At 46.0% G+C, this 14,475-nt stretch overlaps 1 protein-coding gene across 2 annotated transcripts in view; it reads left to right on the top strand.

Moving 5' to 3' along the window:
- INPP5D (inositol polyphosphate-5-phosphatase D) overlaps positions 1-14,475 on the top strand; it is a 123,385-nt gene that overhangs the window by 55,993 nt on the left and 52,917 nt on the right. For both annotated transcript variants that reach the window (XM_045034633.1, XM_045034634.1), the window contains exons 5-6: positions 3,415-3,555; positions 13,502-13,589. In XM_045034633.1, coding sequence (XP_044890568.1) covers positions 3,415-3,555; positions 13,502-13,589 — 229 coding nt within the window. The remainder of the gene's footprint in view (positions 1-3,414; positions 3,556-13,501; positions 13,590-14,475) is intronic.

Raw genomic sequence — 14,475 nt, forward strand, 5'->3', positions numbered from 1 at the left:
GTGTCGATGAGACCCTGCAGCTTCCTTGCTGTGTCCTCCTGTGTCTCTCTTAGCAGGCCCAACACTTCCCCTGCTGGATGGTGGCAAGTAGGGGTATCGCGTGGGAGGGGTGGGAGTTGTGTTACAGACCACAGGCCCTGAGTACAAGACCGGCCAGGGCGGGTGGCCTTAACAGGAGGGAGCTCTCTGCGGGGAAAGATGCCCCAGTGCCCAGCACATTGCCTGGCACGGAGGAGGACTGCCCAGGTGGTGCTGAGTGAGCTAATAAGTTAGTACACGGTGACTTCTGTGCATTAAGAATCTTAAAAATATGTTTTTTTGTTTGTTTCTTTGTGAGAAAAAGGCCCCCTCGAAGAATATCGAGGGGGTAATGCAGGGCTAATTAGCTTCAGGGCTAATGCAATCTCTCTAGCCTGAAGGATCAGTGAGGACAGCTCTCCCACCATCCGATTTGGCAAAATACAGAGGAAATGCCTGAAAGTACACACGAGCCGCCTGGTTGCTAAGCTACCTGGTGTTGTTATATTTCCACTTTGAATACCCCTGGATTCTTCTGTAGGCCCACCAGGTCACATCCTGTGTGCACTCCTTGAATGACTTGTGTTGTCCCTGAAATAGCTAAATCCCCAATGTTTTCAACCTGTCGAGGTGTTATCACCCCTACTCCCTCCTTGTGTGCACATAACAACTACTTAGTAAACCATTCCGTATAGAGCCATCGTGCAGTTTCCACGAGGGTCTGTTTCTCTCCAGGGTTAGATGCTAAATGGACTGAGCTCCTTGGGGAAATAGGCTCCCGACTCCTTGGCATGTCCTGGTCAGTCCCTTCTCTCTAGGGACAGGTGCTCTCTGGGGCCGCCCGGCACAGTGACACAGAACGAGGTGTGCAGCCTCGAGAGAGAGGGCAGGGGGCGGCTGGGGGCTTGTGTGCTCTCTGTTTCTGCTCCTCAGCTAACACATGGCAGTGGGGCCCTCCTCACACTTCTGCTGGGAGCTGGGGATGAGTAAACGGAGCACGGTGGCGGGACCACGGAAGCAGTGACACAGGGCTTGTCCTCTGTGCTCTTCTGGGTCGTGGAAGACTGAGATTCTGCCTTGTGTTTTAAAGTCAGTCTGTTTTAGGGTGCTTGGGTGGCTCAGTCGGTTGAGCGTCCGACTTCGGCTCAGGTCATGATCTCGCGGTCCGTGAGTTCAAGCCCCGTGTCGGGCTCTGTGCTGACAGCTCAGAGCCTGGAGCCTGCTTCGGATTCTGTGTCTCCTTCTCTCTCTGCTCCTCCCCCACTCTCGCTTTGTCCCTGTCTCTCTCTCAAAAATAAAATAAACATTAAAAAAGTAAATAATAAAGTCAGTTTGTTTTGCATGGAAAATAGCTTTTTACATGAAGGACTGCCTTTTGATTATTCTTCGCTATAAGACAGCCCGCACAGTCTTTTGTGCAAGTTAATTAGATCTAATCAGGCCATAGTTAACAGTTATTATGAGACGGCTGAGTGAAATCAGGCTTCTCTGATAAACAGAGTTCGCATCTCTATGTGAACACTTTCCTACAACAGACGTCCTAACAAATACAGCTTCCTAGAACAAGCACTCGTGGTCTCAGAATTATGAGTCGGTAGTCTTTGGAACCGTTAAAATATGTACCTTACTGCCGTGGGAGTGACTTTGTCCTTTTCAGAGACAGACTCAGGCAGAAACTGGACTTTTATGATGTCAAGGCCCAGAATGAGTGTAGATTAACCTTCAATGTGATGACGGCCGGTGTGTAAATAGTTGCTGACTTCTCACTCTAAGTCAGTCCGAATGGCCAATGGCCGAGGGCCTTTCCAGCTTTAAGGAAAGCTTAAAAGCAACAGCTTTCCAGTCTTTCAAAGATCCTGTGGCACCAACTTGATTATATGTCAAGGCTGGAACAAAGATTTTTTTTTTTATTTAAAAAAAAAAATTTTTTTTCAACGTTTATTTATTTTTGGGACAGAGAGAGACAGAGCATGAACGGGGGAGGGGCAGAGAGAGAGGGAGACACAGAATCGGAAACAGGCTCCAGGCTCTGAGCCATCAGCCCAGGGCCTGACGCGGGGCTCGAACTCATGGACCGCGAGATCGTGACCTGGCTGAAGTCGGACGCTTAACCGACTGCGCCACCCAGGCGCCCCTGGAACAAAGATTTTTAAAGCTTGTGATAATTTTTTCACACAGGCAGATCAACAACCTTTAGTCTCAGCTTGCTCATTTGTAAAATAGGAATAATAACAATAATAATAATAACTGCCTCCTAACATTGGTTTGGAGACTAACAGGGAAATGGGGCATTAAGTGCTTAGCAGAGTGAGTGCTATGTTACGCCCAGGAAATATTTGCTGTGATTATGATTTTAATCATTACAGGAACAAAGACTCTAAAGTAACCCAGGGGCGCCTGGGTGGCTCAGTCGGTTGAGTGCCCGACTTCGGCTCAGGTCATGATCTCGCAGTCCGTGAGTTTGAGCCCCGCGTCAGGCTCTGTGCTGACCGCTCAGAGCCTGGAGCCTGTTTCAGATTCTATATGTCTCCCTCTCTCTCTGACCCTCCCCCGTTCATGCTCTGTCTCTCTCTGTCTCAAAAATAAATAAACGTTTAAAAAAAAATTAAAAAAATAATAATAATAAAGTAACCCAGGGCGGGGGCAGGGGGGTGGCAGGAGGGGGAATGTGCTGGGAGAGAGGATACAGAGGGACCATTAGATTCACGTGATGGACCTGGTGCCACACAGCCTGGGCCCTGCCTCTGCTGGGCCGTCATGCACCGTGAGCGAGTCCTGCCTGCATGTGCGTCGCCCAGAGATTGAGGGTCCTGGAGCCAGACCCGGGAGGCCGAGGGCAGGGCACTGAGTCGGGCACCCTATTCCCAGCCCATCACTCACCACCGAGACTTCCCCCTGGAGCCCAGCACAGCTCAGAACATCCTAAACACAGAGCTCCAGGTGGCCTTTGACCGTGAATTTGGAGTTGGGAGGTGAGCTAGAACCATTTGCCAGCTCTACACTAAGCATCACTCAGCCCCCAGGTGCTGTCTTTAAAGGCAAAGGAGGTAGGGAAACAAGTCAGCTGTACATTTTCCAGTTGTTTTGTCTCCTTTTTAAAGGATAAACATGTTTATGGAAATGTTTATTTCCAACCAGTATCACTTCCTTCCAAGTATGGGCTTGGGAAAAAGCCTTTATGGCAGGGTGAAGAGGCATCCTCCCTTGCCGACCCTTAAACTTGCCCAGACCTGCTTCTCGACCCTTTCCCTGAGACCAGGGGAGCCATCCAGGAGCGTACACGTGTTCTGAAGGACGGCATCTCAGCCGAGATGCAGAGAATGATTTCTTCCTTTACGGTTGGGCTTTGCAGCTAAAGGAACAGAAGCAGTATGTTTCTCTTTCTATTATTTTCAGGCTTCCCGAAGAGCATCTTAAAGCCATCCAAGATTATTTAACCACTCAGCTCGCCCTGGATTCTGACTTTGTGAAGACAGGCTCCAACAGCCTCCCTCATTTGAAGAAACTGACCATGTTCCTCTGCAAGGAGCTCTATGGGTAATGGCTCCGTGGGTGTGGCCATCCCCCAGGGGCGGGGACAGTGGGGACAGCCCCGGGGAAGAGATTCAGCTCATTAGAGTGAGCCGGGCTCTCCGCCTGGCTGTCCAAATACCTCAGCTGTACTCAGAATAATAGGGCAGAGTTGGCAGAGGTTAGAAACCTTTGTGGTTGTTTCAAGGTTTTGTTTTCATGGTATTTAAACTGTGGCCTTTTTTTTTTTTTTTTTTTTACTGAAGTTAATTTGAGGCCAGTTGCTGTGGGAAGGGGTGAGTGGGAGCCCTTTCACACTTGCTCAGGATCCAGCAGTAAGACTTTTGCACTGTCCCTCCTTGCTGCAGCCAGCACCTCGGACAAGCACAAAAGGGCTCTGAGAGGGAAGAAATTAAAGTCAGCCAATCTTCTGCATGGGTGGGGACGGCCCAGGGTCCCCAGTTTGTTTTTTTTTTTAAGGGAGCCAGGTCTCTAAAGCTTTCATTCTCCAATATTGAATTCATTGAATGACCAATTGGGAAAAATTCTGATTTCTTTTAGATTTTGAAAATTTTATGGTTTAACTTAATGTTAAAATTAACTTCAAGCTTCAGTACATTTTAATTGTTAGAAGTACAAAATTAAGGCTGCTGTGCTATCTGAAGAATTGACAGAGGGCTATTTTAAATACTTGGGGAAAAAAAAACCCAGAAAATACCATTCACAAGATATCATAAGGAGCCAAAACAATCCCATTTTAAATGAAGGGTCAACATTTTGGTGGGAAAAATGGCATTTCATGTGGGTGAGTCTATTTCAGCCTATACCATTTCCTGTGTATTTTATTATAAACTTACTGCAGCTCCAGAACTCTCTGGTCAATTTCTCTGCTGCCATATCCATCTTAGCTTAGCTAATATGCCAAAAAGAATCTTTCATCATCAGTAATCAAATTGAACTTTCCTCTGAAAGGCTCTTAAAAGCACGGTCAGTACATTCGGTAAATTTAACAAATAATTTTCTTTGACAAATGGAGCACACTCATCAGATTGGCCAGTCGGGTTTTGTTTCAGTGAATTGGCTTTCAACTCATGTAGTTTCAGCCAAGTGGACCTAGAACCATTTTTATAGATGTGCTTGGAGAGATATTTTTCCACTTGATACTGTTGTTATAAATCATGTCTCACTAGGAAACAGACACACACACACACACACACACACACACACACACACACATACACACACACGGCACTTTTTCTTTGTAAGAGACACAGATTCATGACGACTGGGAACAAGCTTTTATTTCTGTTCCAGCGGAGATCCTGTTCTTTGCTGCTTCCTTGTGTGGGAGGAAGTACATCTCCAAGTCTCTCCACTGGCTCCCCCCGCCCCCCCACCCCAGTCACTTCTACACCTTCCCCACCTCACTGCCACCTGCACTTTCCTGGATCTGGGTCGCCTCCCTTTCCGGACACAGCAACTTCCCCGGCGTGCCTGCCTCTCTGTGCTGGTGAGAAAGCTTCCTTGGGCTTCCTGCTTTCCCCGTCTCTCTTCACCGAACACTTAACTTCCGGCTAGAATTAGAGACACTGTGGTGTATCTCACTGCACACCTGTCTGTCTTCACCCTCAGAGGCAAAAGCATTGGAAGACTTGGTTAACTGGGGGATGGAATTTTAGAAAATCTTACATAGAAGCAAACTTATGTTTCCCCTTTCACACCTCTGAACGTGTGGGTTTCAAACTGCTCTGTCTGGACCAGGTCTTCAGTTCATTCATTCTGTCTGTCAGTCATTTACTTAACCAATGTGTGTGGAGGGCCCCCCTCTGAACTTCTGGGTACTAGGGTCCAGTAAAAACACAATGCACAAGCCTTCTGTTCTTTGAGACCTTGTTGGAGCTGACGTCTCAGGAGCACCCTAGTAGACTAAGTCTGTAAACAAAGATAATTTTAATAAGCATTGTGACATAATAAAACAGGTAAAAGTGACAGAGACATTGGGTGGGAGGGTGTCAGTGTCCTTTGGGGGTTAAGGAGGCCTCTCTGAGGTGGTGATAGAGCTGGGACCTTGGTGACAAGGGGCAGTTAGCCACCCAGCAATTTCGTGGAGGGATGTCATGAAGAAAGGTCCCGAGGCAGGAATGAGGCCAGCCTGCGAGGAACAGAAAGTCTGTGTCGCTGGAGCACAATGAGGGAAGGAAAGCGTTAGCGGCAGAGGCTGGGGACAGGCGGCTATGGGGTGGGCCAGACACAGGATGAGTTTGAGTTCAGTCTGAATTTTAGATACATCACAAATATGTTTTTAGTGTAAGTGTATGCCATGCAGTGCTGGGATATACTAGTAGATTATCCATTATTTATCTGAAATTCAAATTCAACTGGGTCTCCTGCGTCTTATCTGGCGGCGTCACAGCAGGTACACCTCACAAGACTCTCGAGGTTTTACAGGATTGTGCCATGATCTGAGTTCCGGCTGCGGAGAATGGATCTCAGGAGGCTGACACAAAGCAGGAGAGCGGTTCCAAGCTCAGGGGCTGTGATGCGAGGGCAGCTCATGAGAAGGGAAGGCGGGGATGTGTCTGGGTTGCTTCCTGCTGCGTCCCGGGGTTTGGGACAATGCCTGGCACGTGGAAATGGCTGATAGATGTTAGTTCAGTATGATGACCCTGGACGTGGGGGTGTGCAGGCACTGACAGTAGTATGACCTGGGGCATGTGTGGATGCTGGGGCTGGTATACACTTGCTGCCTGTTTGGATGCAGGATCGGGGGAGAGGAACGGAGGGCGACCCCTAGATTTTTGGTGTGAGCAGCTGAGTGGATGGGGATGCCAGTTACTAAAAGTGGAGGTTGAGGAGGAGGGTGTGGAGCTGCGGGGGGCCGGGGGGGACCTTTCTCAAGCTGCAGTGGGCTTGAAGCACTATTAGGCATCCCGCCAGCTGAACCACCAACCTTGGAGTTATGCCAGAAGCTTAGAACCCGGGAGACCTCAGGGCAGGATCTACATTTGGGACTCATTAGCGTGCAGTTGGCACTTAAAGCCTTAAAGAGACAGGTGGGGTGAGGTCACCACAGGGGGAAGGTGCATGGAGGAGAAGGGGACCCAGGTTGGACGTTTAGATGTGGGGTATAGGAAGGAGGAGCCGGAAGAGGGACTGAGTGAGGGTAGCAGCGAAGATGACTGGGTCCATCCACTCAGACGGCCTGGCCCGACAGGAACGTCCCTAAGTGGGAAGGTGACAGAGAACTGAGGAGTGAGAAACAGGGCCAGAGCCTCCCCTGCAAAACGTCATGCTGAGTGTGCGCGTCTGAACGTCAGCGGCACAAGGGCTCGAGGGTGATTTGTGACCCCAAGTTAGATTCCCTAGAACCAGACAGAAACTTTTCCAGAGAAAAAAAGAAGAGAGAACAACGTCACCAGAGTCTGGAAATATTTGGTAATGCTTAAAATGGAGAAATGAGAAGAACTCCAAGTGGAATTTTAAAGTAAAATGTGCGGAAGAGGGTATTTTATCCATCAATGAGAGCAGGGTTAAGATTTTAATAGACAAATAAACCCGAAACAAAAATACGTCACCCGCATTACAACTGCTTCATTGGAGGCCATAAAAATAAACCCATAGTTTTCCTATCAAATCTGAAAATTAAATCACAAAACAGCAGAATGTCAGGGAAGTATATATAGAAAACACGGGAGAGCTAACTAAGCTTATAGAAAGAATGTGTGATAAAAAATTGTGATAGTCTTTGGAAAGAGGGCATTCATAGAGATTCAACTTAGAGCTGGTAGGATGGGCTCTCGAAGAAGCAGGAAAAAACAATGCATAATCAATGGCTAAGTATATAAAAGAAAAAAGTATTCCCAGGCTTATAAAGGACCTAAATCCAGGTATTGAGAAGCCTCATAAAGATCCAATTAGCAGAACAACCAAATAGCACCATCTAAATCTCTCTCTCTCTCTCTCTCTTTTTTTTTTTTTAACATTTATTTATTTTTTGAGAGAGACAGACCATGAGCAGGGGAGGGGCAGAGAGGGAGGAAGACACAGAATCCGAAGCAGGCTCCAGGCTCTGAGCTGTCAGCACAGAGCCTGACGTGGGGCTTGAACTTATGGACTGTGAGATCATGACCTGAGCTGAAGTCAGATGCTTAACCGACTAAGCCACCCAGGTGCCCCCTCTCTCTCTTTTTTTTAATGTTTATTTATTTTTGAGAGAGAGAGACAGAGACGGAGACAGAGCGTGAGCCGAGAAGGGGCAGAGAGAGAGAGAGGGAGACACAGAATCCGAAGCAGGCTCCAGGCTCTGAGGTGTCAGCACAGAGCCTGACGTGGGGATCAAACCCACGAACCGAACCATGAGATCATGACCTGAGCTGAAGTCCCACACTTAACCGGCTGAGCCACCCAGGTGTCCCTAAATCTCTTCTTACCAAGTTTCCAAACTAGAAGGGAAGATGAATTCAGAAAGTAAATAATTATAAACAGCACCCTTACTTTAAAAAATGGCAATATGTGATATCATTCCCACTGCCTGATAATACAATATAAATTCTGAAGCAGTATCTTCAAGGAGAAGATTACTGACCTGGAATTAACGGAACATAGATGTCATTCAAGAGCACAGGGAGTCAGGGTGCCTGGGTGGCTCAGTCGGTTGCACGCCCGACTCTTAACTTCAGCTCCGGTCATGGTCTCACAGTTTGTGGGTTTGAGCCCCGCGTCGGGCTCTGCACTGACAGCACGGAGCCTTCTTGGGATTCTCTCTCTCTCTTTCTTTCTCTCTGCCCCTCCCCCGCAAAATAGATAAATAAGCGTAAAAATAAAAAGAGCACAGGGAGTCTTTGCAGATTTTAAAAACTTGTAAAAATGTTCTAATCACATGTGTTTCCTTTAAAAAGGATCTGAGAATTTTTTTCCAGAAATCTTAGAGTGCTGGTGGTCCTAAAAATAAGAGCCCAGCAGCTTACTAAGCAGCTGGATATGAATACACCCAAAGCAAAAGTGTTCATTCTATTCTCCCAGAACACAACATGACAAAAATAGAAATAAATAAGAAGACTAGCCACAACCACCCAACCATCTGCACACTTTCAGAGAGCCTCTTAAATCACAGCTAAATTAAGGAAAGAACCGACACAAAGGGTACCCTTTACGGGTAGTGTGGGGGCACTGAGTAATCAGACCACCGCGTAGGAGAACTCTGTATGGCACAGCCAAAGCACTACTTGGAGGAAAAGCCATAGCTTTAGATGCTCTGTTAGGAAAAAGGGGGTAGGATGAGTCAAACACACAAACTGAATCCAGACTGTGAGTCTCTTGAAGGTTATCGTGGGTCAAGTCCTAATAGCCTTGCTATTTTCCACAACCAGCAAAGTACCAGAAACATGTGTTTACTCAGTGCTCATGAACGGAGATTGAATGCGTGCTGAGTATGTGTCATGCACTGTTCCAGGGATGGAGACACAGCAGTGACCCACACAGAGTCTTTTAAGAGGTCTCTGTCTAGCAAATAAACAATAACAACAACTGTTAGAGGGGGTATGGTCAAAATAAAATCAGAAATAAATTAGGAAAACAGTCAGTTACCATTTTAAATATTAGATGGACGCCTGGGTGGATCAGTCGGTTGGTTGAGCATCCGATTTCAGCTCGTGATCTCCCAGGTCTTGGGTTGGGTTTGAGCCCCACCTTTGTGCTGACAGCTCAGAGCCTGGATCCTGCTTTGGATTGTGTGTCTCCCTCTTTCTCTGCCCCTCCCCCACTGGCTCACGTGCATGCTCTCTCTCTCAAAAGTAAGTAAACATTAAACAAATTAAAAAAAAATTTGGAAGCATAAGAGACTTAGTAATCTGCATTAAAGATTTGCAAATCAAGAATACAGTGCACGGGGATGGGACGCCTGGGTGGCTCAGTCAGTTGAGTCCGACTTCGGCTCAGGTCATGATCTGGCAGGTTCCTGAGTTAGAGCCCCTCATCAGGATCTTCGGTGACAGCTCAGAGCCTGCTTCAGATTCTGTGTCTCCCCCTCTCTTTGCCCCTCCCCTGCCACACTGTCTGTCTCTCTCTGTCAAAAATAAATAAACATTAAAAAAGAAAAAAATTTTTTAATTAAAAAAGAACATGATACACATTGACATGGCTACAGATCTTCATATTATAGTTAAATGGAACAAATATTTTACATACAATATGAAACATAAAAATTACCATGAGTGCCCTCCTTTGAAATTTCAAGAAGCAAATGAGGACCATAATCTATGAATTATTCCTGAATGGCAAAAATCACCTCATTCAGTCTTCAAGAAAAATACAATAGTCAAGATAGCAGCCTGAAATAAAACGGTATCCATTTATTAATATAAACGTTTAATATTTCAGTAATGTTTTAGTATATATAATTTAGTAATATGAAAAATGGAGGCTTAGATAAAGAGCTCACTTCAAAGAAAAGTCAACATAAAACACCATCATTTAGTAGATTAAAAGATGAAAGAATCATTTGCATAGGTATCCTAACAGATGTGTGATTTTTAAAAAGTCATTTCTGGGTGGCTCAACTCGGTTGAGCATCCAGCTCTTGATTTTGACTCAGGTCACAATCCCAGGGTTGTGGGATCGAGCCCCAAGTGTGCCTCTTCTCTGAGCTTGGGCCTGCTTGAGATTCTCTCCTTCTCTCTCTCTCACTCTCTCTCCCCCTCTGCCCCTCTCCCCCACTCACTCTCTCTGTTAAAAAAAAAAAAAAGTCATTTTTAATTTTAAAGCATTTTACAAATGGAATAGAGGGCTACTTCCTTAGTAATGCAATAGGTGTCAATGTAAAACCAATTACACTCGACAGGGAAACAGTAAAATCATTCTATTAAACATTCTAACAAAAGAGGGGCACCTGGGTGGCTCAGTCAGTTAAGCGTCCAACTTTGCTGACTTTGCTGACTTTGGCTCAGGTCATGATCTCACAGTTTGAGTTCAAGCCCCGCATCAATCAGCCTGTCAGTACAGAGCCTGCTTTGGATCCTCTGTCCCCCTCTCTCTGCCCCTCCCCTGCTTGTGCTTTCCCCAAAATAAATAAATACTAAAAAAGAAATTTTTTTTTAACAGAAGAAAAAGGTGCCCTTTATCACCTGGTTTTGTGTTGTATGGGAAATTTTGGCCAAAGTAAGATGAGAAAAAGAAGGGACCCTAACCAACATTTCTAGACACATCTGGGAGCCAGTCAGATTTGTCAAGATTTTACAGTTTAAAAATAGAAGGAAAACCAGCATCATTCTTAGAAAACCCTAAGGATTCAGCTTGTGTATGTGTATTTGTGTTTTCAGGAAAACATTTTTAAAAAGGAGAACAATGAGGGACATCTGTTTGACGTTAAAACATGTTCAGAATTAGTGTCTTGGAAATTTTTTTATTTTAACCCAGAATTCTTGTATGAAAATGATAGTTTAAAGGGAATACTGCTGGGGCACCTGGGTGGCTCAGTGGGTTAAGCCTCTTCCTCTTGATTTCTGCTCAGGTCGTGATCTCATGGTGGTGGGAGGTGGGATCCAGCCCATGTCAGGCTCCACTTGAGATTCTCTCCCTCTCTCTCTGCCCCTCCCCTGCTCACGTGCGCTCTCTCTCAAAACAAATACATAAATATTAAAGATAAATAAAGGGAAGACTGCTGCATGGACAGATGAATGAACTCTGGCGGCGGGGTTGGGGAAACCCAGAACCTGCCTGCCCAGCCTTCCCCTCTCTCTGCTTTGCCAGTCAGTTCCCTCCACACCCTTCCTGGTCCCTGGAGTAGACCCACTTGTGATGCCTTCAAAACCAGCAGGTTAAAACACCATCCCCGAAACTGTGAGACGTTGTAAATCTGCCATCTTGGCATTGCCTGGTACACATGCGGAGCTCTGGATTTGTAGTTAAATGAATGATATGGAGCCTGGAAACAAATCCTACCATATTCTAGAAGAGCGTATATGCTCGATGAGCCCAAAAGAAGTATGTAAAACAGAGCAAGTGTTGTTGAGTGAAACTGAATAGTAATATGGAGAAAGATGAACCTAGTTCCACCCCATATTTAAAAAAAAAAAAATCTGGGGGCGCCTGGGTGGCTCAGTCGGTTGAGCATCCGACTTCGGCTCAGGTCACGATCTCGAGGTCCGTGAGTTTGAGCCCCGCGTCGGGCTCTCTGCTGACAGCTTAGAGCCTGGAGCCTGTTTCAGATTCTGTGTCTCCCTCTCTCTCTGCCCCTCCCCCGTTCATGCTGTGTCTCTCTCCGTCTCAAAAATAAATAAACGTTTAAAAAAAAAATAAAAATCTAGATGAGGTAAGGGATTAAAAAATATAATATCGACAGGAAAAACCCATGTATAATGTAACTTGAAAAAAAGCAAGTAAGAAACCAAATGAAAATGAGCTAATAATTGCTTACTAGCAAATACTGATGATAAATTTTTAACTAAGGGAAGCAAAGAATTACCAAGGAAAAGATGAAAAATAGAACAACAAAAAATTATAAAGCACTTTGCAATGAAATCCAACCTGCCCAGGATGAAAATAACAGAATGGGGGAAAAAGTGCAACATCCAGATTAAATAAAAAGCAAAGCGGGGGCGCCTGGGTGGCACAGTCGGTTAAGCGCCCGACTTCAGCCAGGTCACGATCTCGCGGTCCGTGAGTTCGAGCCCCGCGTCGGGCTCTGGGCTGATGGCTCAGAGCCTGGAGCCTGTTTCCGATTCTGTCTCCCTCTCTCTCTGCCCCTCCCCCGTTCATGCTCTGTTTCTCTCTGTCCCAAAAATAAATAAACGTTGGAAAAAAAAAATTAAAAAAAAAAAAGCAAAGCGGTATGTAACGTTTATACCAACGTCCAAAAATTCTGGCAAAATTCCCAACAGAAAACTGACAAAGGACACAAACAATTTATACAAAAAGAAATACAGTAGAAACCAACTATGTAGAAATATATTTAATGACAATAAATTAAAGGTATGCAATCAATGCATCAGTATTGAAATGCAGTGTTATATCCACTAAACGAGAGAGGGGAAGAAAATCCTAGAATGAGGACAGCACATCAAATGGGCAGGCTCAGACAGTGCCCCTGGCCCGTGATGGGTACCATCACTCAAAGGCTTAGCAATACTGCTCAAGAGACACAATCTCTGTTTATCATCAAATTTAATTGAAAATAAGAAAAGAAAGGGTATGGGAACAAAGCTGTTCAGAGCAGCCTTTATTTGTAATCGCCAAGATCTCAAAATAACCCAAGTATCTAGCAATTCATTTTGGCACGTTTACTCGATAGAATATTTCAACACCATTAGAGCGTTAAACATGTAAAGACATGAAGTTTGGGGTGAAATAAGGGAGAACTAGAACTCAGAATTGTCTGCCACTGTGCTTAAAACAATGTGAAAACAATAGAAAAAGACAGGAGCAAAGAATGGGTAGGAGTTGTCAAGGAATTAGACAGTGAAAAAGATCTCTCCAGGCGTCCGTCTCGGGGGCGGGGAGGGGATTTGAACTAGAAGGCGCAGACGACTGCTAGCACAGGAAGCCCCTGGGGCATGCATTTAAAATGCAGATTCTGGACCAAATCGGGTTGGGGCCCAGAAATTTGCATTTTTAACACCCGGGTGTGTTTGCAATTCTTCTAAACACTCGAGGTTGGGAACCAGGGATTACTGAGTGATTTCATAGTAGTTTCGCAATCCTAGATTCGAATTATCCGCAGCCTGTGAGTATGGCTAACCAGAGGTAAATCAGATCTACGGATCTATGCATTGCGACTCCGGTTTGGCCCAGGGTGGGCGACAGGATGGGAAGAGTGGGGGTCTTGGTGGGGGGAGGGGGGCCAGCACTGGCAGGCCTGGATCTTTGCCCGGGCTTGTCTTTTGCCAGACTGGGTGTGGCCATGCCTCTGGCTGGATCCTGCCATGCCTTCCCTGGGTCCTCACTAATCCTTGACCTTCACCTTGTCTCCTGCTCCCAGCGAAATCACCCGGACCCTCCCCTCCCTGGAGTCTCTGCAGAGGCTGTTTGACCAGCAGCTCTCCCCTGGCCTCCGTCCACGGCCTCAGGTAATGGCTCTGGGGTTGGAAAGAAGAGATTGATAAACTGGGGTGGAGGTGAGGGGTATGGGGGGGTAAGGTAGCCCGAGTGCCCAGGGCTCAGAAGGGAGCCCCCCATCCACTCCCGCCCTGAGTTGGCTGGGGGACCAGAGCATGGGGTGGCCGGTGGGGGTGGGAGATTCAGGACCCTGTACCACCAGTAAGGCATTTCCCTGATGCCTGATTTTGACTTGAGTAAAGATTTCAAATTACATACTCAGCAGAACTGCCTGTTAGTGTTGAATAAGGGAGTATGCACGGCCTTTTCTTATCATTGTTCATCGGAAACTATTAGAAAGAAAAACACGAGGTGCCTAGATGCTTGATCCTGCCTCTTGCCCCTTAAGGTGAAGATGCTCCCTGCCCCCATCCACACACAGGCTCACAGACTCTTGCAGGAGCCAAGGCCAAGTCATCTAGGGAGCAAAGATCTACATATTGAAAGGTGTTACCAGCAGAGTTAAAAAGCAAAAGCAGGATCTCCAGAGAAAGTACTTGCAACAAATATAAGGGACAAAGGATTAATATGTTAAAAAAAAAAAAAAAAGAAAGAAAAACTTCTTACAAATAATTAAGTAAAAACAACCCTATTTTTAAAATGGGGAGAGGTTATAAAAAAAGGCTTTCTTACTAACGGGTGGGAGTGACCAATATATATACAAAAACTTGTTTAGCCTTACCTCATTAGTAACTGGCAAATGACATTCACAACCTTGCCTATCAGATGAGCAAAAAGTTGATTGGTGAACTCAGGGCTTGGCCGGGCTTTTGGGGTCAGGGACTCTGCGTTCATTGCTGTGCAGTTGGGAGTAGAAACGGGGTTTCTGAAACATTGTTTATCTGCAACGACCATGTT

Source organism: Felis catus, chromosome C1 (assembly GCF_018350175.1).
Source record: "Felis catus isolate Fca126 chromosome C1, F.catus_Fca126_mat1.0, whole genome shotgun sequence".
NCBI classification, from domain to species: Eukaryota; Metazoa; Chordata; class Mammalia; order Carnivora; family Felidae; genus Felis; species Felis catus.